The 17,690-nt window shown below is 56.1% G+C and overlaps 1 protein-coding gene across 3 annotated transcripts in view; it reads right to left on the bottom strand.

The window, feature by feature from the left end:
* SORCS2 (sortilin related VPS10 domain containing receptor 2) overlaps window positions 1–17,690 on the bottom strand; it is a 506,781-nt gene that overhangs the window by 6,138 nt on the left and 482,953 nt on the right. For all 3 annotated transcript variants that reach the window (XM_059923653.1, XM_059923654.1, XM_059923655.1), the window contains 8 exons: window positions 15,405–15,576; window positions 9,863–10,049; window positions 8,628–8,761; window positions 7,340–7,463; window positions 5,898–6,010; window positions 4,787–4,912; window positions 1,546–1,645; window positions 953–1,055 (listed from right to left, as the gene is read on the bottom strand). In XM_059923653.1, coding sequence (XP_059779636.1) covers window positions 953–1,055; window positions 1,546–1,645; window positions 4,787–4,912; window positions 5,898–6,010; window positions 7,340–7,463; window positions 8,628–8,761; window positions 9,863–10,049; window positions 15,405–15,576 — 1,059 coding nt within the window. The remainder of the gene's footprint in view (window positions 1–952; window positions 1,056–1,545; window positions 1,646–4,786; window positions 4,913–5,897; window positions 6,011–7,339; window positions 7,464–8,627; window positions 8,762–9,862; window positions 10,050–15,404; window positions 15,577–17,690) is intronic.

Below are 17,690 nucleotides of genomic sequence, written 5' to 3'. Positions count from 1 at the left end.
GAGGACAGAGACCCAGAAGTGTCCAGGGCTCGGGGGAGGAAGGACCCTCGGCCTCAGAGGAGCAGGGAGGGGAGGGTCAGCTCCGTCTCTGGACTGTTCCCTAGGGCGACCCGAACCAGGGAGACCCCAAGGCCACTGGAGCCAAACCAGCAAGATGGGGAGAAACAACAGGCTCAGATCTGGCAGCTGCGTTTTGCAGGAAATGAGTCTGGTGACACTTTCTGGTCGTTTTGCTCATTCCCAGGCCCAGAATCCGGGTAAGTTCAGATTCACCAGGCCCTCGAGGGTGCCCACGAGTAATCCCAGCACCGAGGGTTATTAAACCCATTTCACAGATGAGGACTAAGGTCAGAGGGGGAGAGAGGCACCACAACCCCTCCCAATGACCACACGGTGTGCTTGCCACCCACCCAACCTCGGCTCAAGCCCCTGCCCGCTCCCACCCTGGGTGTCAGCCGCCCCCCGCTCCAGCCCTGGGTGTCCCGTGCAGCTGCTCCATCTGGAGGCTGGAGCCCCCTCCCAGTGGAGTGCCTGGCACACGGCAGCTCTGGATCATGCTTGCGGAGGGAAGGGGTGGGTGAGTGCTGGGGGAAGCATGGGGGGTGGGCACAGCCTGGGGTCAGAGCCCCACTCCTCACTCCTCAGCTGTGTGGCCCTGGGAAAATCACTTAACCTCTCTGAGCCTGGGTTTCCTCATCTGTAAAATGGGCGGGTGGAGCAGAGAGGAGGATGGGGGTGGAAGATGCTCCTTGGGTTGTGAGCGGTCAGCTGTCTCCTCTGGGATCAAGGTGACTCAGAGCCAGGCTGTGGGTCCAGACGAGGCCCCTCCCCACCCCACGACCCGTCGCCGGCACAGCCACAGCCCTCCAAGGCCCTGATGGAGAGCTGCGCCCCCTCCCCCCCAGGCCCCGCCCTCACGCCCGGTTAGCCCAGGGAGGCCGGGTGACCTTGCCTTTTGAACTTGTAGAGGATGAAGGCTCCCACCGCGAACAGCCCGATGAGGATGAGCACTGCCACCGCCCAGTAGCCGCCACCTCCTCCCAGGCTTGGAGAACCTGTGAGCAAAGCAGCCTGTGAGTGGTCAGTGTGGGCACCGGCCGGCCTCCTGGCACCCAGGACCCCCACTGAGTAGATCCCGGCCCCGGTCCTTCCTCCTGGAAAGCGGACAGAACGCCTCCGTCCAGATTGATGCTGGTGTGGACATGTGACCGCACAGAGCAGAACGCAGCTCTTCGGCTCCTGCAAAGATTCTTGCCCCAAAGTGGGGAGGATGGTCCACGGTGGGGGGCGGGGACAGAGTCACCTGAGGCTCTAAATGACATAAATTAAAGCAAGAGCTCCGTGCTGTGTCCGCGGAGAGCACCGTGAGGCCCTCGGTGTGACTGGGTTTTAACCGGAGGCAACCACCCGGCCAGGAGGAGCGTGCGTGCGGGCGGCAGAGGGGGTCTCTCTGCCCCCAGTGTCCACGGTAATGGGTGTCGTCTGAGGGGCCTGGACACACGCCCACCCCACCCTACAGAGGTGAGCTCAGGCCAGGCCTCTCACCTGTGTCCACGTCCCTCATGGCCACCAGGACCCGGACCCCACCACGCAGGAGGAAGCTGATCTTCTGTGCGTTCAGCACCTGCTGGATGGCCATGAGCCTCTGAAAGCACAGGGCGGGGAGTGAGGGGGTCCTCGGGGACCCAGCAGAGGGAGCGGGAGAGCTGGGCAGATGTCCACCCTGACCCTCCAGAGCCATGGGGCTAGGGGAGGGCCACTCAGCCTCTCTGGGCCTCAGTCGCCTCCTCTGTAAAATGGGAATACTAGCCACCAGTGAACTCTCACCAAGAACCGACAATGGGACACAAGGTGACCTAAATGTGGCCCTGCCCTCAGAGAGCTCTAGTTTTAGTCAGGACCATGGAGTGTGGTAAAGTTGGGGAAACCCAGGGATGCTCCAGGAGGCCCCCAACCCCAGAAGTAATCAGGGGAGGCTTCTTGGAGGTGGAAGACCAGGAAGAAGGCAAGACAGAGACAGGAGAGGTGACCCAGGCAGGCAAGTGAGCCCACACCTGAGGCAGAAAAATCCCAGGAGGTGATGTTGCTGGATCATGGTGGGGGGAGGGGGCAGCTGGCCTCTGGGGCGCCCAGCTGGTGTGGCAGTTCAGGAGGGGGGAATTTTCCTGATGTTCAGAAGGGAACCACTCAGTCCACGTGGGTGTCAGGCGTCACCCTCTGCACAGGTGGGTGCAGATGTGTTGGGGGAGGGGTCCCCCTCAGGGATGGGGTCCCCGTGGCTCTGCTCCCTGGGCCTCGGGGGGATATACTCTGGGGACTCTGCTGGCTGCTTCCCTGAGCAGCGTTTCAGCACCTGGGACTCCACGAGGCCCGTTCCCTGCTCACGGAACGAGGGTCCTGAGTCGGGAACTGTGTAAACGACAGGCCAACAGCCCCAGACCTGAAGGGTCCGGGAAGACACCTGGTTCTGCCCCTTGACCTCATGGCCTGGAGGGGTCGCTGCACCTTTCCGTTCTCAGGTCAACGTGAGGATTCGTAGGAGCATCGGGCGTGGCGCCCTGAGCCCCGCGCTCCGCACGCAGCAAGGCAAGGCTGCTGTCCGGGGCCGTGGCGCGCGGCTAAGTTTTCTCGCTGGCTTCGGGCGTGTGGCAGACTCTGAGCACTCAGGACAATGGGGGTGGGGTCCCCCCGTCTCTCACCTCCTTCCCTTCCAGCCCTCACTCGGAAGCGCCCCGAGTGGGTGCAGCCCCCGAGCCCCGTGCTGGCACCTGGGACCCCCGCAGCCTTCCCCTCCGCCCTCAGCTCCTCGTCTGAGAAGTGGGTCGATGCCTCTCAACCCGCCACTGACCCACCTCCAGAGACACCGCATCAGCGGGGGCTGGGGGCTTGGCCAGGAGCCCCCAGGTGCGGATGTGGACGCCCTTTGGGACGGGCTGTGGGTCAGGCTGGCACAGGCACAGGTCCACCAGGAGGCCGCCCGGGAGTGGCTCGAGCACGGTTTTGCAGCCAGAGTGACAGTGGGGCTCCACGCCCGCGCTGTGCTTCCTGGTGGGGGCCTCACTGAGCCTCACTTCCCTCGTCTGTAAAATGGGACGCTACCACCCAGCCACAGGTGTCCTGCTGGTCTTGCTGTACCCGCGCCTCCATGCGGGTCACTCTTTCCAGACCGTCTGCATGAGCATCTGTCTTCTCGATCAGCTCAGAGCTTGCCTGCGGTTCTGATTCATCTTTTTTTAACATTTACTTTCTTCAAGTGTACAATTCAGTGGTTTTTAGTATATTCACAGTCATGCCCACCACCACTATCTAATTCCAGAACATTTTCTTCCTCCCAAAGGAAACCCCTAAAACCGTGAGCAGTCACTCCCACTCCCCATCCCCCAGCCCCCAGCAACCAGCAATGCACTGTCTCTGTGGATTCGCCTGTTCTGGACATTTCATATAAATGGAATCACACAATCTGTGGCTTTTTGTGACCATCTTCTTTCACTTTACATCACGTTTCCAATGTTCATCCAAGCTGCAGCCTGGATCAGAATCGCATCCTTTTTGATGGCTGAGTAATATTCCACTGTGCGGATGGACCATCTTCTGCCCATCCACTCACCTGTGGGTGGACACTTGGGTTGTTTCCGCTTTGGGGCTGTGAACATTCGGGCACACACGTGTGTGTGTGGACGTATATTTTCAGTTCTCTTTGGTACACTCCCGGGGGTGGGGCTGCTACATCATTTGGTAACTCCGTGTTTAACTGTTTGAAGAACCACCAGACTGTTTCCACGGTGGCTGCACCATTTTCCACTCCCCTCAGCAGTGAATGAGGGGTCAGTTTCTCCACATCCTCGTCCACACTCATTACTGTCTGCTTGGTATGGAATTAAACCGCCCTAGAGGGCGTGAAGTTCTTCCCATTCATCTTTTTTCGATGTGGACCTTCTTTCTTTTTTTTTTTTAAATTTATTTATTTATTTTTATTTATGGCTGTGTTGGGTCTTCGTTTCTGTGCGAGGGCTTCCTCTAGTTGTGGCAAGCAGGGGCCACTCTTCATCGCGGTGCGCGGGCCTCTCACTATTGTGGCCTCTCCCGTTGCGGAGCACAGGCTCCAGACACGCAGGCTCAGTAGTTGTGGCTCACGGGCCTAGTTGCTCCGCGGCATGTGGGATCCTCCCAGACCAGGGCTCGAACCCGTGTCCCCTGCATTAGCAGGCAGATTCTCAACCACTGCGCCACCAGGGAAGCCCTGATGTGGACCATTTTTAAAGTCTTTATTGAATTTGTCACAATGTTGCTTCTGTTTTATGTTTTGGTTTCTTGGCCCTGAGGCATGTGGGATCTTAACTCCCCGAACCAGAAATCAAACCCCCAACCCCTGCATTGGAAGGCGAAGTCTTAACCGCTGGACCATGAGGGAAGTCACCCCCCACCCCCGCCATTCATCTTTTGAGTCCCCGTCCTAGTTGGAGGTTCTGAAACTGTTTCCCGGGTTCCCCTGGCTGGTGCTCACCCCTCACAGTGAGGCTGGGGCGGTGTGACCAGCTCTAGCCAATGAAATGGGAGTGAAAGTGGAGCGTCCCCCTGAGGGGGTGGTCCTGCCCAATGCCCTGGTCCCCCCCACTCCCCCACCATTGTGACCTTGGTGTAGCCACAAGGGGGAGGAGGGGCAGTGATTGGTGAGAGATAAGCCTTTACGTGATGAGGAGACGCCGAGGTCCCCGTGCCTGTCGGGAATCACCACCAAACCCTCGGCAGCATGGGGAGGACCCGGCCCGGTGGCCGCAGGAGATACCTTGTCACTTGTGAGGCTCCTCTTCCTCGTGGGCGTGGGAGGGGGCAGGAGCACGTGCAGGTCAGCCAAGGTGGGCAGCCCTGACTTTACAACGGTCACCAGCAGCTCCTCGGGGATGCTGGTCTCCTGCGGGGACACAGACAGCCATTCTGATCCACCGGCCTTCTCTGTCCCCTGCCACACTCCAGGGGCCCAGGAATACCCTCTCTCCCTGAGTGGCCTGAGTCTTGGCCATTTCTGACCCCTGTACACCTGGAGTCATGGCCCCAGCAGCTTATGGCACTGCCTTCTACCTACTGCAGCCCAGCGCTCCTGGTCCCTCAGCCTTTGGCCACCGCCCCAGCCTCCGCTTGGCCAGGCCTGCCCCCTTCAGCTCATTCCTCCCACCATATCCAGGTGAGCAGGCCCCTCCCTGGCTACTGTCCTCCCAAGTGTCAGGGCTCCTGACCACGCAACTCCCTCAACCCACAAAGCTCTGTCTCCTGAAAGTCCCACTCCACGCATGTTCATCTGGCAAACTCCTATTCATCCTTCAACACCCAGGACAATATTACCCGAATTATTAATGGGCCAAAGGGAGGCATGGCCAGGGTGGGCCTCAGTCTGTGACAGCCTTGGATGACTCTAGAGGGCTGGGTTTTCTCCCACTGGGGGCCCAAGGGCCTCGAGTGCCCTATGCCCACCCTGACGCACTGCCTTTGCTTTCTGTGAGCTCCCTGAGGTCAGCCATCACACTGACTCATCTCTCTGTCTCCAGTATCCAGCCCAGAAGAGAAACGTAGTGAGTAAATGAAAATCCCTTTAAAGAGATTCTGTTGTAGGACAGCAACTGTGTCTTGTGCAAACAGCTGGTGCTCACTAGATGTGCATGGAAGAGGCAGTCCTGTCCCTCCTCTGCAAGGTGACAGTCTGGCTGCATGTCCCCCAGGGCCAGGTAAGAGGACCCTACATGGCTTCCAAGCGCCACTGTCAGCCGATGTGAAGGACAGAGCATCAGGACCGCAGAGCAGCCCGCCTGCCCGCTCCTGGGGGCTCCACAGCCCCCGCTTCTCTGGGGCACCCACAACCCAGAGGTGGGCAGGTGGTTTTGCCAGTGGTGGGCTGGGGGCACCTTGGAGAGGAGCCGGGACACCACGAGGCCAATGTCCTCCCTCCACTCGGGGGTGTTGGGGTTGTGAGCGTCCAGGTCCTTGGAAAACTGCAGAGGCATGACCTGAAATTGATCTGGAAAGAGGCAGAGACGGGAGAGTGGGTCAGTCCTGGGCGCCCGGCCCCGCTTCCTCTGTGGACGGTGGCCACACCCCCTGGATGGTCCAGGGCTGGCCCTGGGTGTGGATCCTGCGGCCCACTTTCAGAAAACAAGATGCTTCCCAGTCTGTGTGCCAGCAGCTGTCCCGGGCAGGGCCCACTCCACTGGCTGCCATTTAATAATAATAATAACGACAAAAAAGATGACAATGACGAGGACAGCAGTGCTGCCCTGGAGGGAGGGCCAAGCCTGCTGTGTGATTTGCCCCATCAGCTCACAAGGACATACACGCCCTACGACGTTGACTTCTCGTCCCCCAGGGATCCATGGACTTTGACTGGGCTGGTCCCCCCACCAGAGTAAGAGTCCCTGGAGAGCAGAGTCCCCACTTTCTCTGTCTCTCACATTTCCCAGGGTCCGCAACTCAGAAACCTATTCTAGAGCCACAAGCAGCAGGGGGTAAAAAAGACCCGGCACCAGGAGTCTCAGAGTGAACTGCAATCTCTCTGTTTACCTCCCGAGACTTGGTTTCTTGATTTGTAAAATGGGAGGAGGCTTTGCAGGGATGAGCAGCTCAAGGGACAAGTGCCTTGTGAACCGTGACCATGCAGTGCAGGTGGAGGTGACTGTTTCAAGGCTCTGGGCTCAGGGCCTGCTGCCCTCATGCTCGTGAATGAAGGAATGGCTGAGGGCAGTCCCCTAAATATTTAACTGATGGCTGCTGTCCACAGGAGAGGCTGTTCTTAAAGCAAAATGAGGGTTTATCAGTGTGGTGATGAGGGCAACATGGTGCCGGGGGGCAGGGGGGTCTCTTCCATTCTTAGGACTTATTTTCTATTGTAAATGTCTCCCGGGGGGCGCAGAGCCCCCAGTGAGCACCGATAAATGGGACACGGATTCAGAGCAGGACTCTCAACAAAATTGATATAATCACGTGACACTCCTCAGATGACGGAGATGCTGGGGACAGGCACCCGGTGGGCAGGCAGACCCGGTGCCCGACCCCAGCTCTGATGCTGCTGGGTGACCTTGTCAAGCCCCTCAGCTGCGTCCTCATTTGTGCCATGTGGGGCCTGTGAATGCCATGGACGTAGGAATTGTCGGTATTTATTTTACAGATGGGGAAATGGAGGCCAGCAAGGCCGGGGGCGTCAGAGCTGCGTTTGTTGGCCCCTCTGCCCCGCTGGGTCCTCCCTGGGATGACCAGGACATCGGTGGCATATACACCGCCTGCCCCCCACCCTGAGCTCCTGAGAAGGAGAAGCTGTGCTGCCTGTCCCGGGGGGCGGGGGGGGGTAACTCACCCAGCACGCGGACCACCTTGGAGTCCTGCAGCACAGAGGTCCCGCAGGCAGCCTGCACCGTCACGCGCACGTCCCCTGTGTCCCCAAACCGCGTTGTCACAGAGTTCTCCAGGGACAGCAGGGGCTGCGGGCACGAGCGGGGGTCAGGGCTGGGCCGGAGAGCTGGCCCCGGTGTGCGGCCAGGGCCGCACTGAGAGTGCTCACTGAGAGCCCCCGGGGGGTATGGAGAGGGCCCCCCGAGGCGCCCGGTCCTGAGCTCCCCAGCACGGACGCCGTCTCCCAGTGCCCCTTCCCTCCAGAGGCTCCGAGCCCCGCTCCGGGGATGGCGTCGAAGGCGCATGGTGGTTGCCAAGCAGGGCCTCCCCCCCGATCCCTTTCACCTTCTCGCCCCCTCCACGCTCAGCCGGGCTATGGCACCTTCATCCTCGGACCCCAGTGGCCGGCTCAGCACCCACCCTGTGGGGTGGGCACACACATCTGATTGGGCCTCACTATTACCTCGGACCTTGTAGACGGGGAGGCAGAGGCTTGGGGAGGTGCAGCGACCGGCCCCAAGAGCTCGGCTGCAAGGGGCTGAGTCGCCATTCGAACCCGGAGCCCGAGCCCCTTCCTCGACCCTCCCCATGCCAGGGAAACACAGTCTGGAGCCCAGAGCCCCTCCCGGTCTGGACCCTCAGCCGCTGTTTGGGGCTTTCTGCTTGGCGGTGAAGGGCTGCCGTTTGCTGAATAAATGAAGGATCCCCCTTTGGGTCTTGAGGCACCCCCCGGCCTAAGGATGGGCAGCTTCACCTGCAAAGGCCCTGAGGGTCTCCTACCAGGCATCTGCCCTTGGCTCCCCACTGCCCACGGGATACAACCCATAGCCCTGGGTGAGGCTTCTGAGGTTGGGTCCAGCCCCAGGGACCCCCTCCTCCATGAAGGCTTCCCTGACTACTCCCATTCTATAACTAGAAATGGCCTGATCTCTTCTGGAACTCTCAGACGTGTCACCTGTCTCCTTCCTGTGACACCTGTCACACACTAACTTAGGTCACCTACTATGTTCCCACATCTTTCCCTAGGAAAAGGCAGGGTCTGACCCGATTCATCCCCCCTCCACCACACTCAGACATGGCCGGACCCTGAACAGATGCTCAGGGTGAAGGAAGAGTCGGTGTGTGCTTTCCTCACCTCCACGGTGTCACACACTGTGTCCTGCCCAGTATGGAGGGTGGGACCTGCCCCACTCTCCACCCCAGATGGGAGCCTGTGGGAAGGAGGGGCTGCCAGGGGCCCGGGGCCAGCGTACCTGCAGGCTGTGACCAATCCACCAGTAGAAGACGGTGAGGTTGGGGTTCAGGGGCAGCAGCACAGCTGTGAGGGTCACCTCCTGGTTGATGCCAATGACAGGAACCACTTCGAGGTAGAGGGCCTGCAGGGGGGCTGCAGGGGACAGAAAAAGGTTAGGGGTCAGAGGGCATCAGGGCGCTGGCCATGTCCCAGGCTGCTATCAGTCACTGTCACAATCAACCTCATCACCACCATCACCATCATCACCACCACCATCACCAACATCACCATCACCACTACCATCACCATCACCATCATCATCACCACCATCACCAACATCACCATCACCACTACCATCACCATCACCATCATCACCATCACCACCATCATCACCATCATTACCATCATCTCTATCATCACCACCATCACCACCGCCATCACCATCATCACCACCACCACCATCACCACCATCACCTCTATCATCATCACCATCACCACCACCATCACCACCATCACCACCACCAGCATCACCACCATCACCTCTATCATCATCACCATCACCATCATCACCACCATTACCATCACCACCATCATTACCATCATCTCTATCATCACCACCATCACCACCGCCATCACCATCAACACCACCACCACCCACCACCACCACCATCATCACCATCATTACCATCACCTCTATCATCATCACCATCACCACCACCATCACCATCATCACCACCACCATCATCATCACCATCACCACCACCATCACCATCATCACCACCACCATTACCACCATCACCTCTATCATCATCACCATCACCACCACCATCACCACCACCACCACCACCACCACCATCACCACCACCATCACCACCACCATCACCATCACCACCACCATCACCACCACCACCACCACCACCATCACCATCATCACCACCACCATCATCACCACCATCACCTCTATCATCATCACCATCACCACCACCATCACCACCACCACCACCACCATCATCACCACCATCACCTCTATCATCATCACCATCACCACCATCACCACCACTATCACCATCATCACCACCACCATCATCGTAACCATCACCATCACCACCATCCCCACTGCTGCACAGACCACCATGGGTGTGGACTCCAGCCCAGCCTGCCTGCCTCCCTGCCCTTGGTCTCCCTGTGCTTCCCCAAGAACCAGGTCTCTGTCACAAGGAGAGACACTTGGCCTCAAAGGGATGATGGACTTACAGTTGACCTGGACAAACAGCACTGCTTCGTCGTGTCCTGCCATGTTCTCCGCCCTGACGGACACGCGGTAGACACCAGGGTTCTCATAGCGGTGCCGGATGGGCTCCCCGGCCAACGTGAGGTTCATGTACATGGCCTTGAAGCCGTCCCCCAGGTCCACCTGGTACTTGGTGGTCAGGACATCGCCCTGCAGGAAACACCACAGGGCCACTTAGGAGTGGCCTGCAAAGCTGGGGGCCAGCGATGGGGCATTCACTCACTCATTCAATCATTCATTCCCTCATTCCTTTCCTCAAAGTGAGTGGCCTGGGGACCCCAGGGAACCAGATCTGTTCTGCCCTTGGGGCTCCCAGCCTGGAGGGCTGGGCTGAGAGCTGTAGGACGTGGGTGGAAGCAGGGGCCAGGGCCAGGTTTGCATTAGAAAGATCACCCAGCTGCAGAGAGGGAGAGGGGTCAGGGCCCACGGGTGAAGGCAGGGAGGAAGTGCAGGGGTGGGGATAGGGGCCAGGGAGGCCCACCGAGGCCTCAGCCAGGAGCCGGGAGGGCGGGAAGGGGCCTAGCACATGCTGGACGGTTTCAGTAACACGCCTAGGAAGATGTGTGCGTGTAGGAAGACCCTTAGTCTCCCAGGAAATTAAGAAAACATTATGTTTCCCTCTGTGATGCTGCGATTCCTGCATTTTTCTTTTATCTCATTCTATGTTGTGCCAGGAGTGATGGTCGTATGCACGGGCTCTGAGCAGGAAGGGGCTCCCACCCACCGCTGCCTCTATCCAGGCGTTTCCCCACCCACACAAGCTGTCCAATCATCCGTATACTCCCCGCCACGAGGCTTATCCTTCCAATAACTGTATTTTCCTCATAGAGTCGTGGGGAGGAAATTGAGTGAAGGGAACAATAACTTTTTCAACTTTCTGGCAGGAAGTCCTCACATTCAGTCTCAGGTTCTCCCTCCCTCCCCTCACCCCGCATCGTCCCTTCCTGCCACCCCTCCCCCAGCTGCAGGAACACCCAGGAAACCATTTCCTAGTGATCAAGAACAAGCAGGGTCATCACTAACTGTTTAGCAATCCTCTTATTTTACACCTGCCAAACCTGAAAACTGGATAGAATACTTTTAAGTAAATTATGTTCATCTAACTTTCTTCACAAATATGGTGTAATAGGTTGAATAGTGTCCATCCCTGCCCCCGCTCCAATTCAGTCCACTTGAAACCTCAGAATGTACCTTGTTTGGAAATAGGGTGTTTGCAGATGTCATTAGTTAAGATGAGGTCACACCGGATTAGAACAGGACCTAAATCCAATGACTGGGGTCTTTATAAGAAAAAGGAAGGGGATTTGAGACACAGGGGAAGCCATGTGAAGACAGAGGCCGGAGGGAATGCGGCCACAGCCCAGGGATACCTGGAGCCCCCAGAAGCTGCAGAGACAAAGGAAAGATCCTCCAGAGGGAGCCCAGCCCTGCTGACACTTTGATTTTGGACTTCTAGCCTCCAAACCTGTGAGAGGAGAAATGTGTGTTGTTTCAAGCCACCCAGTTTGTGGCCACTGTTGTGATGGCCTCAGGGACCTTATACAGGTACGTTCTATTATCCCCATTTTATAGGTTGGAAGACTGAGGCTCTGTGAGCCCAGAACTCGCAGGCTGGCCCACGGGCCGGTGCTCTCTCCGTTTAAAGGCAGTCTCATGGGGGCCGGGTGTCTCAAGTCCGATTTGTTCCGAGAGGGAGGGGTTTCCTGTATTGCATCCTGGGAGAGGAAGGTGCTTCTGGCTGAGTCGGGACCTGTGGCTTTGATGGGCAGGTGCCGCCCCCTCCTGGGGACCCTGAGTCCTGCCTGCAAGCAACTAAGACAGGTGCAAGTTTAACTATTGAAACATTTCCTTGTTTAAAACACCTCGTCATAATCAGGAAAGTAATACAGTGTCAATGTAGGACAAGGAGAGAATACAAAAGGCAAAGCGAAGGAGCTAGAAAGGAAAAAACGGTAATGTCACTGCAACACCCGCCACCCACACCGTGGTGTTTCCAGGCAGATGTGTGTGTGTGTGTGTGTGTGTGTGTGTGTGTGTGTGTGTATTACTGAGTGCTTCAAAAACACTCAGATGTTTCATGCTGAGCCAACTGCCAATTCACATGTAACTGTAACGGATAATACAGAGAGCCCCACGTCCCTGGTACCCAGTTCCCCATGTGCTAACATCCTGCAGAACAGCAATATCACAAATAGGGAATCCACACTGATTCAGTCACCACTGGGGTCCCTCCTGCTGCCCTTTCACAGTCATACCCGCCCCTTCCAATCACATCCCTGACTCCATGGGATTAGAACCTGCTCTCCTTTTCTATAATTTTGTCATTCTGAGAATGTTCTATAAATGAAATCGGAAAGTATGGAGTCATTGGGATTAGCTTTTGCATTCAGTATAGCTCTCCAGAGATTCACCCAGCTTGTGGTGTGTAGTCTGTTCCTTTTTATTTCGGAGTACCACCCACGGGATGGACGTGCCACCATCATTATCCACTTGTCCATCCAGGACATCCGGTTGTCTGCAGATTCTGGCTGTTATGAATAAAGCTGCTGTGAACCTTGATGTAAAGGTTTCCCTGTGAATGTAAGTCTTTATTTCTCAGGAGTGTAATTGCTGATTCCTATGGTAGTTGCATGTTTAGCTTTTAAAGAAACGACCAGCTTTTCCGGAATGGCTATACATTTTACGTTCCCATCAGCCATGTAGGAGGGATCCAGTTTCTCTGCAGGCTCGCCTGCATTTGGTGGTGTCACTATTTTTTAGTTTAGCCATCCCCGTAGGTGTGCAGCGACACCTCTTTGAGGGTTTGATTTGCATTTCCCTGATGGCTAATGATGCTGAACATGGTTTCGTGTGCTTATTTGCCATCTGTACACCCTCTTCAGTGAAATGTCTCTCCATGTCTTTTGCCCATTTTCTGACTGGATTGTTTGTCGTCTTACTGTTGAGTTCTGAGTGTTCTTCATGTATTCTGGGTACTAGTCCTTGTTGGATGTGGTTTGTAAATATTTTCTTCTGTGGCTGCCTTTTCGTCTTCTTAGGGTCTGTCGCAGAGCAAAATGTCGCATTTTGACGAAGTCCCATTTATCAGATTTCCTTCACGGATGGGGCTTGTGGTGTCAAGTCTGAGAACTCTCTGCCTAGCCCTAGGTTCCGGCTATTTTCCTCTATCTTTTTTCTAAAAGGTTTATAGTTTTCCATTTTCCATTTAAGTCTGTGATCCACTCTGAGGTGATTCTGCACCAGGTGTGAGGTTCATTTTTACCGGCTCTTCATGTGCTCAAGCCCATCCTCCCTCCACCGAGATGCTTTTGCTCCTGGGCCAAAATCAGCCAGGCCTGCTTGTGCGGGTCTGTTTCTGGGTTCTCCATCAGCTTTATTTTCAGTGCTTAAATATTTACGGAACTTGGATCCCCCTAAATCCAGCGCTGTTTCCACACCTGGGTTGGGTGTGTGCGTCTGTGGTTGTGTTACGAATGTGAATGCGTGAACACGTATGTGTGTGTGTGAGTGTCCGTGTGTGTGAGAACGAGTGTGCAACAGTGTGTGTACCCACCTCAACCCTGCACCCACTCCTTCCCAAGGCTCCGACAGGGGAGGCAGCGGCGTGTACTGGACTCTCTCTCCCAAGAGCATCTTTCTGTTGCCCCCTCACCTCCGCCTGCTGCAGCCGAGAGTGCCAGCCTGCCGGGGCGCTGGGCTGCCAGGCGTACCCAGTCCTGGCTCTGGACAGAGCACTGCAGGTGTGACTTAGCTTCTGGGACTCCAGGCTCTAGGGGGCAGCAGGCGGCCGTTTTTCTTGCAAATCTGTCCCGGAGCTCCGGGCGGCAGCTGGGTCCCCTCTGAGGGTCCGGGTGGTCCCAAGCTGGGCAGGGGGCTGCGTCCTCCTCTGCTGTGAACAGGGTCCCCCACCACCCCAGGGCTGCCCGAGGCTGAAGCGTGACTCTCAGAACCAGGCTCAGTCACCACGGGGACGGGGACAGGCGGGAAGGGGAGGCCACCCCAGGATCAGCTCATTTCTGGGGGCCGTGAACCAGGCGCTGTCCACACGGAGCGCCAGGCCTGAACCCAACGCCAGCTCTGTCACTGTTACTGTGTGGCCTCAGGTGAGTGGCTGCACCGGTCTGAGGCGGGGTGTCCCCAGCTACAAAGCCGGCTGATGGGAGCACAGCCCTTAGACACGGGGAGGGACGACACACGGGTGCCCACGAGTACAGCTCTTTGCTCTGGACCAGAGCCCCCGCTTTCCAACATCAAAGACCTCTGTCAGCATCACCCTGCCCCACCTGGGCACATTTTGAAGGACATCTTCTAAACGAAGCACATGCAGTTACAAAGCCCCACTCATTTCACGCTGCATATTTGTTAACCGAAGACCCAAATGCGCAAGAGAGCCATGCGCCTGGGAGAGGCTGGGACCCTGGGGGTGGGAACAGGGGGTTCTGACCTCCCCTTTGTGCTTTTCTGTCATTTTGAATTTCCTGCACGTTTGTAACTTTTTCTAATTTCTGCTTTTGAATGTTCTACAGTGAGCATTTGTTACTTCTATAATCAGAAAAATAAGCATGCTGCATATTAGTTTAAATAGACTAGAAGGAAATAAAAAAATTAACAGTGGTTACCTTGGGAGAACAGGATTTTTGGTGATATATTCTTATGTTTTTAATGTGGTTTTCCAACATTCTACAATGAGTATATACTGTTTTTAAAATCAGAAAAAAATGTAACACTTGTACTAAAGAAAAAAAAAGAAAGACGAGGAGACGGGGAGGAAATTTATATATTTATATATAGGTATGTGTATATATATATTTTTGTGTATGTATATATGTGTGTGTGTATATATATATATATATATATATATATATATATATATACAGACACACAAAATATTTCTATATCCATCCATCTATATTTGTATCTATGTCTATCCATTATCTATCAGTCTATCATCTATATCTGTTTATCATCGATATCTATCTCTCCATTTACCTATCCATCTATCTATCATCTATTACGGAATTTGTCTTTGGCTATGAGATTATATGTAATGGTGGGTTTTGTTTGTTTGGTTTTTTTTGGTTTGCATCATCGCATTTATTTATTCATTTATTTTTACAGTTTTTTTTTAACTTCCTGTTTTTCTTATGATTCCAAAATTAACTAACTCAGTATAATGAGAGGTTCAAAAAGTTTTACGGCCGCCCACAGGAAGGCAGAAATCTGACGTCACCGCGCGGTGAACACACACACAGAGATGTTTGAAGCCACGCCCCCCTGGGCCTGTGCCTGCTGCACGCGGCTCAGTTCCCTCCCTGCCTCCGCCCTCTCGTCCCAGTTTTCTGTTTCATCGTTTCAGTGCTGGTCTGGACCTGGGAAGGGGGGAAGGAGCCCCCCCGGCCCACTCTCCCCTCCCGCCATTCGGGAACCGATGGTCCAAAGACGCTACGTGGAGGCGGAGAGAGCGCCGCCCGGCGCCCCGTGTGCCCGGTTGCAGCGGCCGCTCACCTGTTCCTGCTGTACCACGAACAGCACGTCCTCCCCCGGCCGCACGGCCACCGCCTCGCCGCGGATGCTGACGTGCAGGCCCCGCGGCGGCAGGAGGGGGCACTGCAGCTGCGCCGGGCTCTGCCGCGGGTCCACGCCACCCTCGCACACGTTGGACACCACCTTCCGGTACCTGCGGCCAGACAGCGAGTCAGACAGGCGGGGGTGGGGCGGGCCCTGCTGCCCGGCCGGACCTGCTTGTCGCCGAGAGGTGGCTCTTGGCTTGGCGAACTCCATTCTTCAACTCCCTCCCTTTTCCCGACTCCACCTGTTTGCTATTTCTGCCCCATTTTGGAGATGGGAAAACTGAGGCTCGGGGAGGGAATGACCAGTAATGGCAGGACCTGCTTCCGTCACTGGATGTTTCCTTGGTCTGCTCGTATTCTTACAATAATGGTAACAGCTGTTGTTGCTGAGGGGCGGATTGAAGGAGTCAGTCTGAATTTCGTGGCTTTGCTGGGAAATACGGTCCTGGGAGGACAGAGTGCCCAGGAGGGGCCGGGCCTTACCGCTGATGCGCCACATGGCTGTGAGCAAACATGCTCCCAGGGGGCTCCTCTCCCATTACGTCAAGAGAGCGGGACCAGATGACACCTGATTCACCAGCTCATTCACACAACACGAATTTACTGAGCATCTGCTACGTGCCGGGTGCTGGGGTACGAGGTCATCACTCACAGCCCTGCCCTTGCAGAGAGGACTGTCTAGTGAGGGAGGGAGCCCTCACCAAACCGTCCCCCACATCAAGGCAACATCGCATCTGGGACAGGTGCTGGGGAGGCGCAGCACCTGGGAATCTGGTCCCTGAGAAAGGGGCTTTCAGCTAAGACCAGAAGGGTGAACAGGAGAGGGAAGAGCATCCTGGGCAGCGGGAACAGCATGTGCAAAGGCCCTGTGGTGGGGGGGGGGAGCCAAAGCCCAGCGTGGGCAGCAGGTGTGGGATGAGAGTGGGGAGGGGCTGGTGGGCAGAGCCTAATGGGCTCTAGTAAACATTTAGGGGGCGACGGGAAAACCACTGCTCGGGTGGCATCTTCAGACTTGCCACTTGTGATGCTCCCTCGGGCGACACCGGGATTCTGGGTCTGCAAAACTCACATTACTGCCAAAGTGCCTGGATCTGCCCACCTCCTGTGCCTGGTGCCCCGCCTGCTCTCACAGCTCTGCCGCTGAATGAACATTCAGAAGTTTACCATGCAAAGACGCATGTGATCAGTTTGGAAGAAAATACGCTCCCTACGAGCTACCCAGCCACAGCCCCTTGGCACCCAGAGTGTGCAGATGGTATGAAATGAAACCCTCTGCCCTTGATACGGGTCCTGGCTCTGCCATTTCAGACAAGAGTTCCTGCGTGCCAAGCCCTGGTGGGTGCCCTGGAGCAGCTGCTGTGGCTCCCTGAGGGAGGGAGGGATGGATGGACGATAGATGGATGATGGATGAACGGTTGGAGGGATGGGAGGATGGATGGATGATGGGTGAGTGAGGGGAAGAATAAATAGATGGATGATTGGATGGATGGATGGATAGATGGATGATGGATGGGTGGGTGGACGGATGAATGGATGATGGATGGAGGAATAAACGGATAGCTGACTGGATGACTGGATGGATGGATGGATGATGGGATTTATGCCGCTGAGGTCCAAGACTGCTTTTCTGCTTCGGCTTCTTTCTTCTCGGGCTTTGCCCTGCCCCATCCCCAGGGGCAGTAATGAGGATTTTCTAATAAGTCCATAGGCGGTTTACTCCCTCTCAAAACTTCCCCAAAGGGAAGCAGAGACTTTTAGATAAAGCTTGTTTAGGGCCTCTGGAGCGGCAGGTTCACAGCCTTTACACACCTAACATTTTTATATGACGTTCATCCTTGACACGCCACATGGTCAGCCTCTGGTGGAGGAAAAGTGTCATAACGGCTCACACCTGTGGAGCACTTAACCCTCACGTACAGCGTGTGTCCACCACGCCACACACTGAGGGACCCGCTACGTGTCGTGGAGCTTACCATCCAGTCGGGGGGATGACTGGGTGAGTGTGACAATAACTGGGATATGCGCCCTCACAGGGTAAGCTCAGGGCCCAGGGTGAGTCAGGGAGGCCTTCCTGGAGGAGGCATCGTTCAAGCTGAGACCTAAAGGGAGTGTGAGCACCTCCGGCCCAGCTCAGGCCGGCCTCACTCAGTGTTGGTAAATGGGGAAGGGTCATCCCAGCACTGCAGGGGCTCAGAAGGACCAGGCGAGGGGTGTTACTTCT

Source organism: Balaenoptera ricei, chromosome 5 (genome assembly GCF_028023285.1).
Source record: "Balaenoptera ricei isolate mBalRic1 chromosome 5, mBalRic1.hap2, whole genome shotgun sequence".
NCBI lineage: Eukaryota > Metazoa > Chordata > Mammalia > Artiodactyla > Balaenopteridae > Balaenoptera > Balaenoptera ricei.
The sequence above is the reverse complement of the archived record's forward strand: the minus strand, read 5'-3'. Positions and strand labels throughout refer to the sequence as shown.